At 41.9% G+C, this 21,799-nt stretch overlaps 1 protein-coding gene across 3 annotated transcripts in view; it reads right to left on the bottom strand.

The window, feature by feature from the left end:
- Positions 1–21,799, bottom strand: part of PRKDC (protein kinase, DNA-activated, catalytic subunit) — a 524,414-nt gene that overhangs the window by 165,352 nt on the left and 337,263 nt on the right. For all 3 annotated transcript variants that reach the window (XM_033933710.1, XM_033933711.1, XM_033933712.1), the window contains 8 exons: positions 20,824–20,955; positions 16,257–16,368; positions 10,468–10,592; positions 10,002–10,151; positions 5,474–5,647; positions 3,159–3,257; positions 1,650–1,860; positions 1,354–1,540 (listed from right to left, as the gene is read on the bottom strand). In XM_033933710.1, the coding sequence (XP_033789601.1) occupies positions 1,354–1,540; positions 1,650–1,860; positions 3,159–3,257; positions 5,474–5,647; positions 10,002–10,151; positions 10,468–10,592; positions 16,257–16,368; positions 20,824–20,955 (1,190 nt within the window). The remainder of the gene's footprint in view (positions 1–1,353; positions 1,541–1,649; positions 1,861–3,158; positions 3,258–5,473; positions 5,648–10,001; positions 10,152–10,467; positions 10,593–16,256; positions 16,369–20,823; positions 20,956–21,799) is intronic.

Below are 21,799 nucleotides of genomic sequence, written 5' to 3'. Positions count from 1 at the left end.
CATAGAGAGGGTGGATAGGGACAGATTCTTCAGACTGAAGGGGACAACAAGTACGAGGGGGCATTCGGAGAAACTGAAGGGAGATAGGTTCAAAACAAATGCAAGGAAGTTTTTTTTCACCCAAAGGGTCGTGGACACTTGGAATGCGCTACCGGAGGAAGTGATCAGGCAGAGTACGGTACAGGGATTCAAACAGGGATTGGACGGATTCCTGAGGGATAAAGGGATCGTGGGATACTGAGGGAGGAGCTGGGATGTAACACAAGTATAGAAAGCTAACCAGGTAATAAGTATAGAAACCCAACAGGTCGTGCATGTGCAAGACCGGAGGGTTAGGACTACGATGGGAAGATAGGACTTCAGTGAGAAACCAAGGTGGCAAGGGAGCCCCTTCTGGTGATTCAGACAGGTCGTGACCTGTTTGGGCCGCCGCGGGAGCGGACTGCCGGGCAGGATGGACCTATGGTCTGACCCGGCGGAGGCACTGCTTATGTTCTTATCTCCCTTCCCCTTCATTTTTCTAACAGTCCTTTTCTTTACCTCCCCCCATCCAGTTCCCATCAGTCTGTTTCTCCAGCCAGTCTCTATCAGTTTTTCTCCCTCCTTCATTTCTCTCTTTTCTTACCTATTCAAGCTGGATTGCTACTTCAAGCCTTTACAGTTGCTTCTAATCATGGCCCCAACCTACTCAACTATTTCTGCCTCTGTTTTACTCATTCTTTCTGATTTCATCTTCATGGCCACAATACTGCTCATCTTCCACAGCCACTTCCAATCTCATGCGTACAGCTGAGGCCCACTAAAGACAGTTAAGCGGGTGTTGGTTGAATACTGGCCGGCCATCACATTTTATTTTGTGTTATAAAGCCCTTTGATCCTCCGACAAAACCCCTCCTTCCCTTCTCCCTGTCTCCAGCCTGCTGCCATGAAAAAGCCCTCCCTCAATTCTAACCCCACCCCCAACATCTGGGTAGAACTGCATGCTGTCCCTGATGGTTTGTGGGACTTGCTGGGGGCAGGAGCGAAGCCCCCTTACTTCTTTCTCTTGTGGATTCATTTAGAAAACAGCTGCTATGACCTCTTGTGGCAGCACGTTCCAGCAGGAGGGCTTCTTCATGGTGGCAAACTGGGGAGGGAAGGATAGGGTATTGTAGGGGAGAGGGCGGGAAGGGGATCAGGGTACTGCCCAGTTTAATACCATTGGAGGCCCTAGATTTAAGCGGGCAGGAGCCTCTTCTGCCTGCTTAAATCACTTTGAATAATTGGTTGGAAAAATTATTAAAGGGACACAGATAGCAATCTCATAAAACTTATTTTCTTTTGAAAAGTAACAAATCAAGCTGCTATGCTTACCAGTGTTCTGAGTGGGTGTGAACTCATATTGTTGAGTAGCTCTTACTTGACCACCCAGTGAGCTCTGAGCTGGAAAAGATCCTTCTTGTGATTTATACCCACTGGCACTCAGGGAAGTCTGAGTCTCTACAAACATGGGTGTGAGAACAGTACTACGATAGCGCCAGCTGGAATCAATAGTATAATCCTACAAATGAAAAGAAAGCTTGGTAAGTGTACTGCAAGCTTTTTGTTGATAAAAGAGATTGAACTATATTTAATACTACAATGGACACAAACTAGTCTCTCTACTTTACCTGAAATTTGCATTCCGAGAGTGCATGCTCAAACATTTCTCTGGTATAATCTGGACTTTTGCTGGTCATTTCAAGCAGGAAGTTTGTGGCTAAACTCAAGTAGTGGCTCTCTATCTTGGGCGAATAAAAGCAGTTTAGCAAAGCTAACATACGATCAGCTGTGACAACTGGCAACCTAGTTTCATTGCTCCAAAAATTCCTAATGGTAAGTCTGTAAAAAAAAAAAAAAAGAAAAAGAAAAAAGTCAATTCAGAAATCAATAAATGGTCTTTTCAGTTTATTCCATTTCTAATAAGTAGGCTTGTTTCGCACTAATGTGAAAAGTATACATATGCTGACAATGTGGTGGAAATGTATATGAAGTCACCATAAATGTTTTAAAAAACAAACACTACTACACTTCACCTGTTCTCAGCCCCCGTGAATATTTGGAACAGGATCAAAACTTATGCATGTATTTTATAATGTACCCACATTTGCACCCATTCCTATTAGTACATAAACATAAAATTACTCATGCACAGGGGGTGGGTATACCTTTTTCTCATCTTGGTTGAAAATGTAATAGATAGGAATCTACTAAGAAAACACTATCCACATTAACAACAAAAAGCTATCAAACAAAGCCATAGGGCTTCAGTTAGGAAATGCTAACAGGAACACTACCGGCCACTGGTAGTATGATTAGCATCAAGGGAGATCCAGCTGCCACCGTTTATTAATTTAAAGTTTTAAAAGTGGCTCACCGTCCTTCCATCTCTCAAACTACCAGGAAAACTCAGGATCACAGAAAGAGGAGGCGGTACTCAGACATATGACCTTTATAACAGATCTCTTCAACTTGGACATAATTGACACTTATATTCCACTTGACTAAGGGAAATGAGAGCCTTGTGATCGGTTAAAAAACGTATCTAGTAGATAGATGTGTTATTCTGGAGGCATATCTGCCAGTTATCTCCTGCACCTGCTTACCATCTCAATTAGAAAGTTTGAGCCCAAACTGAAATTTGGCTGTCAGACCTTATTGGTATGATGGGGTTTTGCGATCCATAAATGTTTCTGTTTGGTATGATTATTTCATTGTTTCAACTGTTCAATGGCAGTGTTAACATTATATTTTCAGAGCAAAACAGAGTTGTAGTTTGGGGAGTTTCCCCACATCCTTCCTTCACATGTGTTTCAATATTGGGCTATCGTCTACTTTGGTACAAACTGAAAGAGGCAAAAGAGCCCTCTAGTGAAGGAGGAGGGATTCAAAAGTGGAGAAGATTTAACTATTATGGCAACAGAAAATGAGCTGCTATGGATTCTGTCAGTCAAACTCTGATGGACTTTTGTTGAAATCAAGTGTCGCATTTCTCTCTTTGTGGCTTTTATGGGAGTATGATAAACATGATTTCCTAACTTCTGATAATATTGCAAAAATACTGGCACTTTTCAGATCTAGATAACTATTAAGTGCTCTGCACATTTAATCAATACAGACATCTTTATATTGATACATACTGTAGTCCAGCATTTTCATCTATCAATCCTTGAAGTAATACATCATTTGTGCATCTAAATATGTCTTCAGAATCATTATCTGCCTGGCTTTCTGGATCTCTGATATATAAACAAAAGAAAAAGCAGATCTGTTAGAAATGTCATATTTGACCATCAGATATTCTATACATATATGCCCAGAGTTCTAGTACAGTATTGAAAAGAATTAAGTAATGCTTAGAAAAAGTATGGTTTAAGCATCAGTTAAGAAGGAGCAACAATCAAGAAATCATTTTTCACAAAATGGGTAGTGAATGCCTGGAATGCCCTTCTGGAAGAAGCGGGGCAGAGACAAAAATGGTAATGGCATTCAAACAAGGCATAAGATAAACACAAATGTTCATTTCAGAATAAGATGAAGGGGGGGGGGGGGGGAAATACTGTTATAACCTGCACATTGTGGCAGTTATAACTCTTCCACATTACTAGGCAGACAAGAAGGGCTATTTTACTCTATATCAGTGTTTTTCAACCTTTTTTGGGCAAAGGCACACTTGTTTCAGGAAAAAAATCACGAGGCACACCACCATTAGAAAATGTTAAAAAATTTAACTCTGTGCCTATATTGACTATATATAAAGTAATTCTCTTGAATAGGAATCAAATAAACACAAAGAAAGTATTTTATAATGCTGCCACCGCCAACAACACCGTTGGCGGCGGTGGCACTCAAGTGGCTAAAGAGCTGCAGTTTGCCGGCCTAGGGACAACACTGGAGGGTGGCCAGCTGTGCACCCCCTTGGGACGTAAACCCGGGGTGGGGCAGACCGCCCCCCCCCCCACCCTGGTATGCCACTATCTGTACCTCACTCCCTCCCTATGACCAAAAATTCTCCTTTCTTCTATTCCCCGTGTACACAACCATCTCTTTCCCTCTCTTCCTCTCTCCAAAGTCCATTTCTTCTGTGTCCAAAAACGCATTCCCTCCCCCACCTCAGCATCTCTTTCCCTCCCTTCCTCTCTCCCAAGTCCATTTCTTCTGTGTCCAAAAACGCATTCCCTCCCCCACCTCAGCATCTCTTTCCCTCCCTTCCTCTCTCCCAAGTCCATTTCTTCTGTGTCCAAAAACCCATTCCCTCCCCCACCTCAGCATCTCTTTCCCTCCCTTCCTCTCTCCCAAGTCCATTTCTTCTGTGTCCAAAAACCCATTCCCTCCCCCACCTCAGCATCTCTTTCCCTCCCTTCCTCTCTCCCAAGTCCATTTCTTCTGTGTCCAAAAACGCATTCCCTCCCCCACCTCAGCATCTCTTTCCCTCCCTTCCTCTCTCCCAAGTCCATGCCTTCTGTGTCCAAAAACCCATTCCCTCCCCCACCTCAGCATCTCTTTCCCTCCCTTCCTCTCTCCCAAGTTCATGCCTTGTGTCCAAAACGCACTCCCTCCCCCCTTTTGTGTTCCGTGTTTGCCTACCAGCCCATCTTTGCAACTTTCTCAGCAAAACGAAGCTGAAGCCGCGAGGCTTGTCTTCTGCTTCCTGTCTGCCCTGCCGCACACAAATAGCCGAACGGAAGTATTCTCCGACGTCAGCGCTGACGTCGGAGGGCAGGCTTTGCTTAAGCCCTCCATCCGACGTCAGCGCTGACATCGGGGAACGCTTGAGATCGGCTATATGTTAGCTGCAGGGCAGGCAGAAACAGAAGACGAGCCTCGCGGCTCGAGATGTATTGAACTCCGCGGGTCCCCCGTCCAGCTCTCTCCTGTCCACGTGGGGCGGACCGCCCATCTCCCTAGACTGGTGGTACTGCCCTGATGGCGGCCCTGACCGTACGGCACACCAGGCAACATCTCGCGGCACACTAGTGTGCCGCGGAACAGCGGTTGAAAAACACTGCTCTATATAATCATAGTACATAAGGACTCCTTGGGGACCAATGAAAAGCTTAGAAATAACTTTCAAGCCCAGTTTCCTCTTTCCAAAAGTGTCTAAGCCAGGCCAAAATACATTATATAAATTGGGTAAATATTTCATAGCACAGAATTAGACTATATTAAATACAGACATGCCTCTCTCCAGCTTTCCCTTGCTAGGTTATTACGTATAAGTTGAAAGAAAAGAAACTTATTTTGTTTTAAAACCTAACTAAAAAAGAATCTAGCAAGCTGTTCCAACAGTATGCATCTTGAAAAGCATGAATATGATTTCAGAAGCTTGTATATATTTTTTCTATATTATTCTTATTTTGATCTAACAAAAAAAAAACTACTTGAAAAATATCCTTTTTTTCTTCAGGACTGAAGATTATTAACAAATCTGTGTTACAATGTCCTATAGTGATACCTGTAGTTGTCATAGATCCACATTAAGATGTCATACATTCGTTCTCGGCACATTGGTGATGGGTGAGAGCTAAATGTTACTACTGTGGTTAAAAGTTCTTTGAGCTCCGCTGGTTTAAGTTTAGGCAGCATTTTATATATTATATCAAGACAAACCTTCTGCCTGTCATCATCCCTTAAAAAGAGAATAAAGTAATGGTTAGAGATTTGCATTTACACTCATGTGCAATATACTGTAGAATTGCAGTTAACCGGCACCCATGGGGATTGATAGATACTGGATAAATGTAGTTTCTGGTTGCTTGAAAGTTATCATTAAAAAATAAGCCTAACTAATACTATATCCCATATTATGCCATATCATAAACTGTTCCAGACAAACTACCAGACATGTGGTAGGCAAAGTGTGGGTATACTCATGTGTGGCATGCCAAGTTTACACTTAAATTACAGCCAGAAATTAATTGAGTTCCGGTTAACAAACAGTTTACTGTATCCCTTTAAATCAAAAGAAACTTGAATATGAAACTTATATGGCTTAATTCCAAGATTCAAATAGGCGGATTTAAGGTCATCGGGTAATGGCGGGTATTAGAACTCTGGACGATGTTATAGCTAATGGTAAACTGCTGGATTTTTCACAGCTGCAACACAAATTTGGTCTTAATAAATCACAAAGTTATAGATGGTTGCAACTGAAGCAGGCCATTCAGGTAGGGTTCCCTGCATGGAAAAATCTTAATGACCAATATAGTTTAGAGTTCTTGTGCTTTCAGGTGGACTTCCTGGGACACCAGGCCGCACAGTGGTATAAATTGATATCTGGTCTTATGGACATTTGGAGCATTGAGATTAAGCATCAAATTACTGCATCTCAATAGCCACAAATTTGGTCTTGGAGGATGAGTTGTACAATGTCAGCATCTATGAGACAAACTTGGTTTTTTCTGTTGCACCGAGCTTTCTGGACCCCTGTTCGTTTGCAAAAGTTAGATAGCTCTAAGTCAAATAAATGTTTGCATTGTCATCTCAAAGCAGGGACTTTAGATCATTTATTATTCTACTGTCCATTCATTTTGGCTTTTTGGAGATCGATTTGGGGCCAAATAAATTGTTTGTTAGAAAATTCTGTGGCTTTATCCTATGATACTATTTTATTTGGAATGTCAATGAGGAAGAAAAGTCAATTTTCTGCAAAGAATAATAAGTTATTACTTATTATGACAGGAGTTGCCATTCAGCAGATTACATTTAATTGGAAAAATTGGAATAGATTAAATTATAGTTTTTGGTGGAATTCACTGTGTCATATGTATAAGATGGAAAGAACGTAAGTGTTACAGAAAGGAAATTTTAATAACTTTCAGGAGGTTTGGAGACCTTTAATAGAGTATTGTAATGAATAACATATCATTTTTCCCCAGTTGGTATAATTGTACAGGGATGGGGGTGGGAGGAAGTTTAATTATATATTGATGGGGTGGATTAATAGAGAATAATATATATATGTAATCACATATGTAATATTAGGGTTAGGAAGGAGGGATTTATTTTTATTTTTAATTGTGAAATTAATAATGATAGATACTCAAGTGATATGGTTTAAGTTTAACTATTATTATCTGTCACACTTGTTGTAAGATGAAAAAATGAATAAAGAATTAAAAAAAAAGAAAAGAAAGAAATTCAGACATTTTTTCTATTTGCACTTTTTTATTTTTTTTTAAGTCAGTGTTTTCCAATTAATGCTCTCAGACCTGATTAGGTGTGCCAAGAAAGTGTCACCACTGCTTCCAGCTCAAGTCCAGACCTGCACTAGCACACTGCATTAAAGGATACCAGCAATGATACTTAAATCACATAGGAGTTCTTTTCTGAGCCACAGGCTGTCATCCATACCTTTCCTTCCTAACTACAGCATGAACTCTGAAGGATGGGAACTAATATGGCATGGATAAGATGGCCCTGCTTTGTGCAGTTCACATTGTACCTCCTCATTTTGAGTCCTTCCATCATTTGTATTATTCCCAGGGTGTGTACAAAAAGAAAAGCCTGCTTGGAGCGCTATGTGCAACTTTCCGAGGGATTGATGTATTAAAGTTTACACTAGCTTGGGTGAATCTCTTCATACAGAGACTTAATAATGCACAATAAACGTGCTGTTGTTACCAGCAGCTAGCCAAGGGTAACCCACCAAAACGGTGACCAAAAAAAAAGGTCACCACGAGTTCGGGGACAAGGCCATTCACCGCCCCGTGGAGCGGTGAATGGTAGCACGGGGCGGTGAACAAGTAGTGAACTCGCGGTGAACGAGCGTTCGATCCGGCAGCCCACTTTCTCCCGCCAGCCGTCCATGCATCTCCCTCCCTCCTTTTCCCTTACCTTTTCTTCTTGAAACTGGTGATTTCTATAAGGCTACGAACTGTATTACAGCCGGAGCCTTGAAGTCACGTTGCGTTGCCTGCTGGAAAAAGTCTCCTCTGACGCAACTTCCTGTTTCCGGTTGCATCGGAGGAGACTTTTCTAGCAGGCAACCCGACGTGACTTCAAGGTTCCAGCTGTAATACAGCTCGTAGCCTTATAGAAATCACCAGTTTCAAGAAGAAAAGGTAAGGGAAAAGGAGGGAGGGAGGGAAATGCACGGCTGGCCGGCGGGAGGGATCTGCTGGACCGCGTGAAGGGTGCTGGGGATGGAGAGGAGAAGACGTTGAAGACGGGAACGGTGACGGGGCAGTGAAAGAGACAGCGGGGACGGTGACGGGGCGGTGAAGAGGAAGGAAGACAGGGACAGGGCGGTGAAAGGACCAGCGGGGACGGGGCGGTGCAGAGGATGGTGGTCCGGGGACGGGGACAGAATTTTTCCCCATGTCATTCTCTAGTGCATAAGGCTTAGTGCACAATTTAATCTAATCTTCAATTTCTGTTTATCTAGGTTCAAGGTGACTTACAAATCAATAAGTTTACATTACATTTAGAAATTACGACAATGAAATATAAAGTAAGCAGTACAGTATACTATTTATTTATTTTTAGCAATTATATATCACTTACAGCCTAAGCAGTTTACATTCAGGTACTCAAGCATTTTTCCTTTCTGTCCCGGTGGACTCACAATCTATCTAATGTACCTGGGGCAATGGGGGATTAAGTATCTTACCCAGGGTCACAAGGAGGTAGTTACCAGAGATAGGAGATGTAGTAATCATTCAATACTGGGGAATATTGAGCTGTCATTAGAATTACAGTATAGCAGTTTAAAGTACAATACAGTTGAGCTAGATACAAGTAAATTGGTGCGATTATGTTACGTAGAGTTTGGGGAGGGAGCTCTTGTGGTTTCTGGAAGGGTGAAATGCTGTGTAGGTTGCTGTGGAAGAGCATACTTGTTAACCCTTTCAGGACCAAGGGACATATTTGTCCCATAACTTTAAAATCCTATAAATTTTGATTGGGATAGTCTACAGTTCTAAATTTGATATGTACGGATTCCATATGATACTGCCTTTATGTAAACAAACTGGTTCCGACATTCATTCATTAGCGTCGTTGCTAGATTGACGAGAAGATTCACTTGCCACACTGTCCATAAGCCAGAAGTGTGATTTTTTTAAATAAAAATAATGATATTTCACAAAAAAAATCAATTTTTTGGCATCTGCAAGCCCTTTTTACCATAAAAATGTCATCAAAACCACAAAAATTGGCCTACGATCCTTATGGTCCTGAAAGGGTTAAGTATCAATGAAGTATATGTTCTCAAAAAGGAAGTCTTCAGTTTCTTTTGAAATCTGGGGTAGTTAGGTTCTGCTACGTATGTGCCAATAATCTTTGGTGATTGCAAGAAAAAGATTTTCAAAATCATGCTTTGACTACAGAATTCTCCCAGAGAAGAGTTCACAGCCTGGTCTGCAACCAAAAACACTGGAAGGGACATGGGGGGGGGGTCGAAGTTCAAAGTCTATAAAAGGAGGGTGGGAGAAGAACTGTCAATCAGAAACAAGCAGCAGCAGTAAAAGGCAAGCAGGCTACTAGCCTGTATCCAGAAGTTTCAGAAGAGATATGAGAAAGGTGCTGGCCCACAAATAGTAATGTAAGGAGGGTGCCTAAGTGGCAACCTGCAATAACATCAGGAAGGAGTCAGGGGACTGTTATGCGGTCAGCAATTTTGGAAGTGAGAAACATAGAGAACCTGTGGTGACAGCATTACACTTATGGCTATTTTGCAGTACATTTATGGCTTAGGCTGCATTCCTTGGAATTTACTGAAGTCACAGAATTGAAGAAAACCAGGAACCCTGGTCTGCTTCTCCTGTTTATTGAACACCAGTTGTTGGTATCACATGCCATATTTTTAAAGACAGATTAAACAAAAATGCTCATAAACCTTGGTCAAAACTGTTCAATTTATTGCCATTAAAAACAAATATTAGGAAGGGTAGGGAATCTTTACATTTAGAGAGAGAGATAAACAGTAATCAAGAAAGATATCAGTAAATAAAAGATGGATAAATCATCTCCAAAATACGCACCTGTGGCTCATGATCTGATTGAAATCTTTACTCTTCAATTGGATGTAAAGATCAGGAATCTCCTCAGCACGGCACATCACTATCTCCAAACAGTAGGTTTTTAGTACTCCATGAAGTTTGGGTAACAGGAAGAACACCACAGTCATAAACCTTTAAGTGACAACAAAGGATACTTGCAGGTTAAATTTTTAAAGGCATGGAGCACAATTAAGCTATCCAGAAAGATGGAGCATATATGTTGATAGCATCCAATATACAAATGTCCGTTTGAAGCCAACAAAATGAAGGACAGACAGGTAAAAGTGCTGCTTTTTTCAGTGTGAGGAAGGACAGTGAGGATCATATATTAGTTGGTTGAGGGTAAGGATGGGGCAAACCTGAAAGTGTACCCTGAATTAAAGTTGAAAAGCGTGGCTTTAAGAGACCCATGAGAAAATGCATTGCTTGTAAAAATTTGTCATCTCACCTGTCTGCAAGAGGGGAGAAGTTCTTCACTACTTTATTTAAGCACATAATAAATTTGTCTTCTTTTGAATTCTGATGATGCTTTAATTCTTTGATGACATAATCAAAAATTGGGCCTTCTAAAGTCTGCAAGAAAAAAGTATACTTAAGGATCCAGCTTTGTCACAGGACAAAGTCTCCAGAATTTCTTTACATTTATGGAAAAAATAGTTTGTTACCTTGTCTTACAGTATTATGCTATAAGAGCAGCAAAATAAATTTGGATATAGGTTATAACTCTTCCCCAGAATGCACATATTGGGCAGGGACCTCCCTGAATTGGAAATGCAAGTCACAAATGACCTCTTTGGGCCATATGTTTTGGGCCTGTGCAAAAATATGAACATAATGGAGAGAGTTGGTTAACCATGTAGGTGTGCTGTTGGGGGTGTAGATTCCTTTAAAGTACGAATACAATTTTTTGATGTAACAGTGGTGGGAAGGTTAACCAAAGGTAAATTATTTTTTTAGAAGTCCTTTTTGGTAATCAGGAAATGGATACTACTTAGTGATCAGGAAAATCTCCAACGGTCACATAATGCAAAAAAAATTAGATGTTTCAGCTATAAAAATGGAGAAAATAGGAGCTTTACCAAGCTTGCCACAATGCTGGAAGCTTTTTAAATAGATTTGGTACCCAATCTGGAAGGTTTTATCTTGCCTATTGTTAAACTAGTAAAAAGATTTTCAATAAAGGGTTAATTGCTAATGCTTAGGTCTGGAGTCTATGGGGCTCAATTTCAAAGCATTTAAACTTATAAAGTTCCATAGGTTACAATGGAACTTTGTAAGTCTAAGCGCTTTGAAAATATGCCTCTATGTGAATAAGGCTTTGGGTCTGCGGAGGGAAGAGAGGGTAAGATGGGAGTGCCACCCCACTTAAGTCCCACTCCAAAGTAGGCATGTATCTTGGATGTTTATACCTACTGTAATGTGACTGTACTACTCTTTCCTATAACGTCTTGTTTGTATTATCTCAACTATTCTGTGTATGTACTCTTGTAACCTGTTCTGGGCTCTTTTAGGAGGATGGGCTAAACAAGTGAATCAACCAATCAATCAATCATGAACCCACTAAACAGATAAAACTGACTTTCACCAGCAAGGCACCAATCTACTGAGTTTTGCATGGGATTATACATGGAAAGCCACAACCAAGGTTTTCTCCTCGGACTATACCATATACTGTGAAAAATAAAGAAATATAAAAAGAAATGGAAACAGACACCAAATTATTCTAGCAGTCAACCCTAATTCCTGTCATGCAGAACACTCAGGGGACTTTTTACTAAAGCATACTAAGTAGTTAGCACCTGAATTAGATCACAATAATTGCTGGTACACAGCTGCAGAAACCACTACCATACTTCTGTGACAGCTAATAGCAGCAGTTTATCCTGCCCTCCTCGATAACTCCCGATGAACGCAACACCGGGAATTTCCACCCCCGTGTCAGCAAAAATCAGCAGGAAGAAAGCCCATTCTCTCATGCCATGCCGTTCCCCCCCTCTCACGTGAGAAAAAACTGGCAGGAGGGATACCCACTCCCTCCTGCCATGCCGACCACCACCCCTGCGGCAGTGAAATGGCAGGAGGGATGCCCTCCTGCCATTAAGGCCCACCCCTGTGCCAGGTGCCCCTCCCTCCCAAAAGGCAGGAGGGATGCCCACTTCCCCCTGCCACTTAGGACCCCCGAGGAGGATAAAGAAAGAGATTCTAAGCAAGGAAAGGAAGAGAGATGTAGGACACTTGGAAGGTGTGGGTAGGGAATTTTAAGTTCTTGTAAACCGTGCCGAGCTCCACAACATCCGTGGAGATGATTCGGTATATAAACTTAAGGTTTAGTTTAGTTTAGAAATGCTGGATTCCTGAGAGGGTTAGCTAGAAAAATAGTTCTAGGAGTAATATGGTCACACAAAAACTACTCAAATCAACTAGACAATTATTATAAATTATTATAAATTTAGTGAGAAGACTTCAGTGTAGATTGAAAAGTCAGACAACAACCTGTGTACGAGATAAAACTCAATACACTGAACCATCGTGGAGTCTTCCTTTGTGCATATAATGTGAATAGTGTAAACACACATAATAAAATTGGATCACGCATTTTCTCACTCTTTATTATTTATTATATGTGTTTATACTATTCACATTATATGCACAAAGGAAGACTCCACAATGTTGCAGTGTATTGAGTTTTATCTCATACACAGGTTGAAGTATTACGCGTTTTTACATTTGTCTGAACATAAGAATTGCTGCTGCTGGGTCAGACCAGTGGTCCATCTTGCCCCTCATTCCGCTCATGCGGCAGCCCCTAGATCAAAGACCAATGTCCTAACTGAGACTAGCCTTACCTGCGTACATTCTGGTTCAGCAGGAACTTGTCTAACTTTGTCTTGAATCCCTGGAGGGTGTTTTCCCCTATAACAGCCTCCAGAAAAGTGTTCCAGTTGTCTACCGCTCTCTGGGTGAAGAAGAACTTCCTTACATTTGTACGGAATCTATCCCCTTTCAACTTTAGAGAGTGCCCTCTCGTTCTCCGGACCAGAGAGAGTGAACAACCTGTCCTTATCTGAGAGAGAGACTGGCAAAGGAAGCAACAAACTTCAAGTCGTTCTTCAGATACGTCAAGGGGAAGCAACCGGCGAGAGAAGAATTGGGACCATTGGACGATGGAGATAGAAAGGGAGTTGTAAAAGAAGAGAAAGAGATAGCTGACAGGTTAAATGAGTTCTTCATGTCAGTCTTCACGATGGAGAATATAACCACCATTCCAGAACCCGAGGAGATCGTAATAGGAGACAAAGACGATAAGCTGGTCGATTTAGAGGTAAGCCAAGAGGATGTACTCAAGCAGATTGACAGACTAAAGAGCGACAAATCGCCGGGTCCGGATGGCATTCACCCAAGGGTACTCAAGGAACTAAAAGACGTAATAGCGGAGCCACTTCGACAGATATGCAACCTATCCTTAAAAACCGGAGAGATCCCGGAGGATTGGAAAATAGCAAATGTCACGCCCATCTTCAAGAAGGGCGCAAGGGGAGACCCGGGAAACTACAGGCCGGTGAGCCTGACCTCAGTCCCGGGAAAGATGATGGAGGCACTGATTAAAGACAGCATCTGTGAACACATCGAAAAAAATGGGCAGCTAAAACCGAGTCAACATGGCTTCTGTAAGGGTAGGTCATGCCTCACAAACTTACTGTACTTCTTTGAGGGAGTGAACAGCCAGGTGGATAAAGGGGAATCTATAGACATCATTTACCTTGACTTCCAAAAAGCCTTCGACAAGGTGCCACACGAGAGACTGCTTAAAAAGATATGGAACCACGGGGTACAAGGGGAGGTCCACCGATGGATCAAAAACTGGCTGGCAAACAGGAAGCAGAGGGTTGGCGTAAAGGGACACTACTCAGACTGGAAAGGGGTCACGAGCGGAGTCCCGCAGGGGTCGGTGCTGGGACCGCTCTTGTTCAATATCTACATAAATGATCTAGAGGCGGGAACTAAGTGTGAAGTCATTAAATTTGCAGATGACACCAAACTATACAGCAGGGCTCAAACCAAGGAAGACTGCGAGGATCTCCAAAAGGATCTAACGCAGCTGGAAAAGTGGGCCGAAAAGTGGCAGATGAGCTTCAACGTGGGGAAATGCAAGGTCATGCACGTGGGGAAAAAGAACCCAATGTTCACATACAAAATGGGGGGAACACCACTAGGGGTTAGTAACCTGGAGAGAGACCTGGGAGTGATGGTAGACGCAACACTGAAGGCATCGGCGCAATGCGCCACAGCCTCTAGGAAAGCAAACAGAATGCTGGGTATCATTAAGAAGGGTATTACGACCAGGACGAAGGAAGTCATCATGCCGCTGTATCGTGCAATGGTACGGCCGCATCTGGAGTACTGTGTCCAGTACTGGTCGCCATACCTCAAGAAAGACATGGCGGTACTTGAGGGAGTACAAAGAAGAGCAACCAAACTGATAAAGGGAATGGAAAATCTCCCATATACCGACAGATTGAGACAGTTGGGACTTTTCTCCCTGGAAAAGCGAAGACTTAGAGGAGACATGATAGAAACCTTCAAGATCCTGAAGGGCATAGAAAAAGTAGACAGGGACAGATTTTTCAAATTAAGGGGCGCCACAAGTACAAGGGGGCACTCGGAGAAACTGAAGGGGGACAGGTTTAGAACAAACGCTAGGAAGTTCTTTTTCACTCAGAGGGTGGTGGATGCATGGAACGCACTTCCAGAGGCTGTTGTAGACAAGAAAACATTAAATGGTTTCAAAGAAGGTTTGGATAGATTCCTAGAAGAAAAAGGGATTGGGGGGTATAGATAGGATAGACCATTGCTCAGGCAATGGGCCTGATGGGCCGCCGCGGGTGCGGACCGCTGAGCAGGATGGACCTATGGTCTGCCTCAGCGGAGGCAACTTCTTATGTTCTTATGTTCTTAAGTCTATCCCCTTTAGTACCTTGAATGTTTCGATCATGTCCCCTCTCAATCTCCTCTGATCGAGGGAGAAGAGGCCCAGTTTCTCTAATCTTTCGCTGTACGGCAGCTCCTCCAGCCCCTTTCAATCTACACTGAGATCTTCTCACTAAATTGATATAATTTATAACAATTTTCTAGTTGATTTGAGCAGTTTTTTTGTGACCCTATTTGTCAAACCATATTACTCCTAGAACTATTTTTCTAGCATAGATCCGAGGTGTTCTTTATTATGGGATTCCTGAGAGGGGGCAGGGAAGGAAAGGAGAAATGCTGGACATCTGGAGGGCAGTATTGGGAAGGAAAGGGAAGGGAAGATGCTGGATACGGGGGCAGAGGCAAAGAAGAGGAGATGGACATAGGTGATACTTTAAGTTCAATCCAATCCTATTCAATTCAAGTTCTTATATTCCTCAGCTTTCTGAATTGAGTTAGAGCGGATAACAATTAAGAGGACTTCCACATATAAGGGGAAATTATAAAGCAATTGTTCAGAAAAAAAAAAAAGGGAAGGGGGGGAGATTGTGAAGGGCACAGCTGAAGTTCCACATAGGGCATTGCACACCCTTGGGCTGGCCCTGGTGGTCAGTATATTAGGACAAAGACTCTGCATCTACCATGTACAACTTCACTGCACTTTAGTGAAAGGGGCTCGTTTGTTTTAGCTCTCAAACATTGGTCCAGCTTCTCAGGCTTGTGGTGGCAAAGTATACTGTAAAGAACATGCCAATAAGCCTAGTGAGGAGGGAATCCTTGTCACTGCAGAAAGGTGACACATATCAATGTGTTTATGCAATGGATTTTATGAGCTGCTGCTGCCGCTCATGGAACAGTGAATAGGAAAACTAGAGAAAATCCCCTAAAATAGAGCATAATTAAAAAAAAAAAATGAATTGTAACTGGTGGATTAATAGAGCAGCAGGTAAAGACTCAAGGAAGTCAGGTTTCAAATCTTGCTTCTGCCACTGAGACTCTGTGATCTTGGACAAGCATCTCATTCTCCACTGCCACAGGTACAAACAGATTGTAAATCATGGCAGGAAAATAACTTGTATTGTGCGCAGAAAAAATAAGCAATATTTTTTTAAAAAAGTATAATATATTCAGAAGATTCATTTTATCATTAGTGAGAATAAGCCACTAGTCACAAAAGTCTGAATTGAGCTAGCAGATGTAAAAATAAGCAAACCGACTTAAAAGTATGTATTAGAATCAAAAAGTAATAGCTATGATATCAAAACTTACTTTTTCTTTCTCAGCGACATAATGAAGGGCAAGTCCCAAGACTTCAGCTGCAGCTAAGTAAATCTCTTTGTACTTCGTTAAAGCAATGTTGTTAGCCAAGGCTTGAAAGTATCTAGAATGCAAATCAGATTATACTTATCTTGTATCTCATCGAACACTGAAACAATTCTCAAACATGAACATTTTGAAAAACATTCATGTGCAACTAAGATCTCAATAAGTATATTTTGGAGGAAAGGCGGGAGAGGGGAGATATGTTAAGAGACATTTAAATACCTATGTGGCATAAATACACACGAGGCGAGTCTCTTTCAATTGAAAGGAAGCTCCAGAGTGAGTGGGCATAGGATAAAGTTAAAGAGGTGATAAACTCAGGAATAATCTAAGGAAATACTTTTTTACAGAATAGTAGAATAGTTTCCTGATAGAGGTGGTGGAGACAAAGACTGTGTCTGAATTCAAAAAAAGTATGGAACAGGCACATGGGATCTCTTAGGGAGAGGAAGAGATGATGGATGGGCAGACTGGATGGGAAATTTGGCCTTTATCTGCTGTCACATTTCTATGTTTCTTCTTTATCTCCATGACAGTGTCTGAAAATCTGGTAATAACCAGCTACCAGTTATTTAAAAATATTTCTATCCTGCATCTTTCACTCATCAGAGTGTACATGGCATATCACCAATAAAGCAAATCCAATCATACAAATCAAAAAGTACCAGTCTGTTTGTAGGACATGGCTCCTAAGGCCATTATTTGTTGTTCTCGGTAATTCTCGGCTACCCTGGACAGCTGAGCATACAAGTTCTCATACTTAATCTAAAGTCTGGTTATTCCCCATGCCTCACCTCACTGGTTCCAAACTATGGTCTGAACATCTATGGCACTCAGAAATACTCAAGACATTCTGGAATAAGCCACTTCTAAAAAAGTTTAAGATTTTAATTGTGCATTTGGGCGTGAGAAACAGAGAACTTGTGGTGACAGAATTACACTACTGGCTATTTTGCAGTACATCTATGGCTTAGGCTGCATTCTTTGGCATTTATTGAAGCCACAAAATTGCAGAAAACAAGGAACCCTAGTCTGCTTATCCTGTTTATTGAACACTGGTTGTTGGTATCATGTGCATATTTTTAAAGACAGATTAATAAGGAACTAAAGGAGAACAGGGACCACCAACAAGGAGAGAAATCTATACCTCAGAGAGTGAGCCTAGAAGCCAAGAAAAACTGAAGCCACAGAGTGGATTAAGGTCAACAGAAATACTAAAAAAGTGCTAGGTATGGAAGTTTTGTTAGCTTTACAGGTAGGGTCGCCAGATTTTACTATAGTAAAATCCGGTCCCCTAGACCCGTCCCCCAGGCCTGCCCAGTTCCACCCATACCTGTCCCATTACGCCCCAGCCCCGCCTGCTCGTGTCGGGCAGGAGGAAATCGGCACGTGCGCAGATTTCCTCCTGCCTGACGCGATTTAGAGGAGGCTTTTCAAAACCCGGACAAAGTTCCGGGTTTTGAAAAGCTATCCTGACACCTGGGAAAATCCGGACATCTGGTAACCCTATTTACAGGTGAGGAAAAAAAATTAACTAATCCTTAGATATATGAGGAGTCTTCCCTATGCAGAACTACAGCATGCACTACTGCCTTCAGTCAACCACCTTCACCAGCCAGCCTCTGGGTGAGGCAAGAATACAGATCCCAAGTTGAACCTAGCCTACATGCCTGGCGCAGTTGCAGTTCATGTATAAGTGGTAGCGGCCTACACAGTGGAGGAGCCATAAGATGGAAGAATGGAGGGAGTGAGGGAAAGAGTTGCTGAGGTGAGAGAAATAATGGAAAGGGAGAATTGGGTGTCTGAGAGAGGGAAAGAGATGGTGCAATTGGGGAGATAATGAAAGAGGAGAACTGTTGGGCAGAGAGAGGAGGGACGGAGACAGAGAGAGAATTATTGGACATGGTGGTGGGAGAGAAGTGAGGTAGAGATGCATGGGCTCATAGAGAAGGGGGAGAACATGCTGGGCTGAGGAAGCCTCCTGGACTTTTTTTGGGGGGTATTAAATAAGTGCCAGATTGGGCGTGGGGGGAGAGCTTATGGGGCCAGAAACAGAGGACAGAAAGAGAGATGGTGGGCAATGGTCTGAAGGGAGAGAAGCTGGACCTGGGGTGGTGTGGAGGAAAAGGGAAAGAGATACTTGAAGGGAGAACTGTTGGGAAGAGAAAGGAATAAATGGTGGACCTGGGGAAGGGAGGCAGGCAGGCAGAGGTGGGATGGGGGGGCAGTTGGGAAGAGAAAGGGAGAGAAGTTGGATTTGGGGATGGGAGGGAGGGAGAAATGTTAGGCGTGTGGATGGAAGGCAGAGAGATGCAGCATCTCTCCTTTTTCCCCCTCTATTTCATTGTTCAGCATCAAGGGGGAAGGGAAGAAGAAAAACAGAAAAGAGAGGGAGCAAAATTTTGGACCATGGAGATAGAATAGGAGGGATGGAACCATGGGAGGGCAGGAGGGAAGAGAGCTGGGATAAAATGATGCTAGGGGATGGAAAGAAAGGGACAGGGAGTTGTCGCCTGACCAGTGGAGAGAGGGACAGGGAGTTATAGCCTACCAGTGGAAAGAGGGAGGGGGGATTCTGAAAGTGGTGAGCCATGTGGATGAGGTCAAAAGGGAGATGACAAGATGAGTGAGAGAGCAGTGAGTACAGTGGTAGAAATGTGGTAATGGGGAGTAGATAGAAGGGAATAGGAGGCTGGGAAAGGAGTGAGATGGGAAATGGGAGAGATAGGGACTGAGAGAAGATGGAGAATTGAGAGGTAGCTGAACATTTAAAAAGAAGAAGGGTGAGAAAGGAAGGCAAGATTTGAGATATAAAGGAGTGAGATGGGAAATGGGAGAGATAGGGACTGAGAGAAGATGGAGAATTGAGAGGTAGCTGAACATTTAAAAAGAAGAAGGGTGAGAAAGAAGGCAAGATTTGAGTGGACAGAGGCAAAAAAGAAAAGAAAAAGTTAAGAAAGCTGAAAAGGAAAAATCAATACGTTGGAGATAGGCATAAGAAGGAAATGGAACAAGAGAAGAGGAGAAAAAATGAACAGCAGACACTGGAAAGAGAATTAGTTGAAGATAGACAAAAAGAAGAAAGAGAAACTGGGACCAAGATGATGAAAAAACAAAATATCCAGACAACAAGGTAGAAAAAATTGTTTTATTTTGAATTTATTAACTGGGATATGTTAGCTTTGGGATATATGCATCACAATTATTTTTGTATTCAGTGGCGTAGTCATATACTGTACAGCTGATTTGGGGGAGGGACTGGAGCCCAAAATTAGTGGATGGACACCAAAGTTTCTCCCCCCCTGAGTGCAATATATAAATACTTGAGATAGTGGGGATTCCCAAGCCCTGCCAACTGAAGACATCTTCCTCCAGTCTCGCAACTCAAAATCTCCAAGCTTTGCAGCCAATGGCAATATCCTCAAGCTGCCACTGCTTTCGTGTATGCATGAAAGCCAAGTGGGGGAGGGGGCAGGGAGGAGGGAAGGCAGAAGCTCTTCAATATTGCCGCCAGCTACAGAACTTGGGAAGTTGGAGGGGGAGGAGGTGGCCGTCAGTTGGTGAGGCTTGGGGATCCCTACTAGCTACAGCAAGGGAGATATTCATTTTGAGGGAGCCTAAAATCAAAGTGAGAGGCCCAAGAAAGCAGTAATATTTACCCTGACTGAACGATCCTCCACCTGCGCTGCTGACAGCTGATTCAGCATCCCCGCTCTGATGAGGCTCACCTCTGAAGAGGCTCACCGTAGCTGTAATAGAAGTAAATAGGAGAACCAGGAGCACACATCCCTGCTCATAAAAATGGGGATGCGGAAGCCTGTGGCTGCTCCCACTGTCAGCGGGGCACATGGAGGATCAATCAGTCAGGGTAAGTATTACTGCTTTTTTGGGTTCCTCTCCAGTGTCCCTTTAATGAAGGTTTAATATTAGATATGTACATCTTCTATATTAGTGATTGCAAATTTGGGACCTGCTCAACCTTTTTTTTGCTCATCAGCTAGTGTTTGTGCGGCCTGAGAAAATTTTTTTCGGCCAATGCGGCCCAGGAACGCCAAAAGGTTGGACACCCCTGCTCTAGAGGTATACAAATGCTCCCCTGCAGTAGGTGGCGGTATTTTTTTTTCCCCCGATTCTGAAATGCTTTGATATTAGGGTTCATAGTCTTTTTATGTTACATAATGCATATATTGTATTTCTTCTCAGAGCTAGATTGTTTCTTTTTAGCCTGTACTTTTGTTATTTTATTTAATAACAACCTCTACAAATTAAAAAAGGACAACAAGGAGCCTTTCACCAGAGAAAATAGTGTTACAGTTGCTATGCTTTCTGAACAAACAAAATAAAACATTTGTTCCTTTTTAATTCAAGATCCCTGTGACTGAGTAACCGACTATGAACAATTACACACAAATAATTCTATATTATGTTTAAAAATACTTTAGAATACTTCTTGGTTCTGATAAGAATTCACTATGGTGATGGGGTTTTTCTATCCCTGAACAATGCATCTCACCTTTCAATAACTATTCCGCATTTCAAGTCATAAGGAGGTAGGTTATTTGCAAGAACTAATCCTAGTAACTGAATTCCCACAGAGTTGTCTTTTGAATTGGTATTGCCAAGGGAAAACCTTTCAAATATTAACCTGTGGGGAAAACAAACATTATAAGATGAATATTTAAATATTAATCACAAAGTAAAATGCATTAATATAGCACAGCTTATGCTAAATAAATACAATTATATATGGAAGTATATAGAAATAAGGGGGAGTTATGTTATTATATGATGTATATTTGTCTTTAAAATTTTAATGTTATCAATTATGGTTTTTTATCAATCAATTGTAATTGTGCCATGATTGGAAGAGATCTACAGATCGTCTGATAATTAGTTTCCATTAAACAAATTAAAAACTGTTCTACCACTTTTGCTTTCATATCAAGCAACCTTCCTTTTTAAATTAGTGACTCAGTCAAAATAATGATCACAGTGTTGTGTATATTGAACACACAAAATAATGTATATTGTATTGAGCTTCGGTCATCTTACAACACTTTTTGACAATACTTGTGATCACCTCACTTTTTCCATTTATGAGGAGATGTATTATCTGTATTAGCCCTGAAAAACTAGATTAGATAAATCTTCTGTGAGATCAACAAATATTTAGAGCTTAATTTGTTTTTCTGAAGATGATATTCAAAGCTTATATATGACTTTTTCTGAGAACTTTTATGTTAGTGGAATGAAAAGATGTCACACCTTAAAAAGATATCAGTGTTCTACTCACACTGAGCCAGATAGACTAATCACCCTGCACCTTTACCCTCCTCCCCACCCCAAAACATACAAGGTAAGAAAAGCTTTAGTTAGTTACCATACTGCCTTTGACACATCAAATCAGCTACAGTATAATAATATCAATCATGGATGAGATGGCCACTGATGCCAAAGGAACATTTGGAAAATTTATGGTCCTTGTTGAG

Source organism: Geotrypetes seraphini, chromosome 2, assembly GCF_902459505.1.
Source record: "Geotrypetes seraphini chromosome 2, aGeoSer1.1, whole genome shotgun sequence".
In the NCBI taxonomy this organism is placed as follows: domain Eukaryota; kingdom Metazoa; phylum Chordata; class Amphibia; order Gymnophiona; family Dermophiidae; genus Geotrypetes; species Geotrypetes seraphini.
Note: the sequence above shows the minus strand (reverse complement) of the source record. Positions and strands in the feature narration are given on the sequence as shown.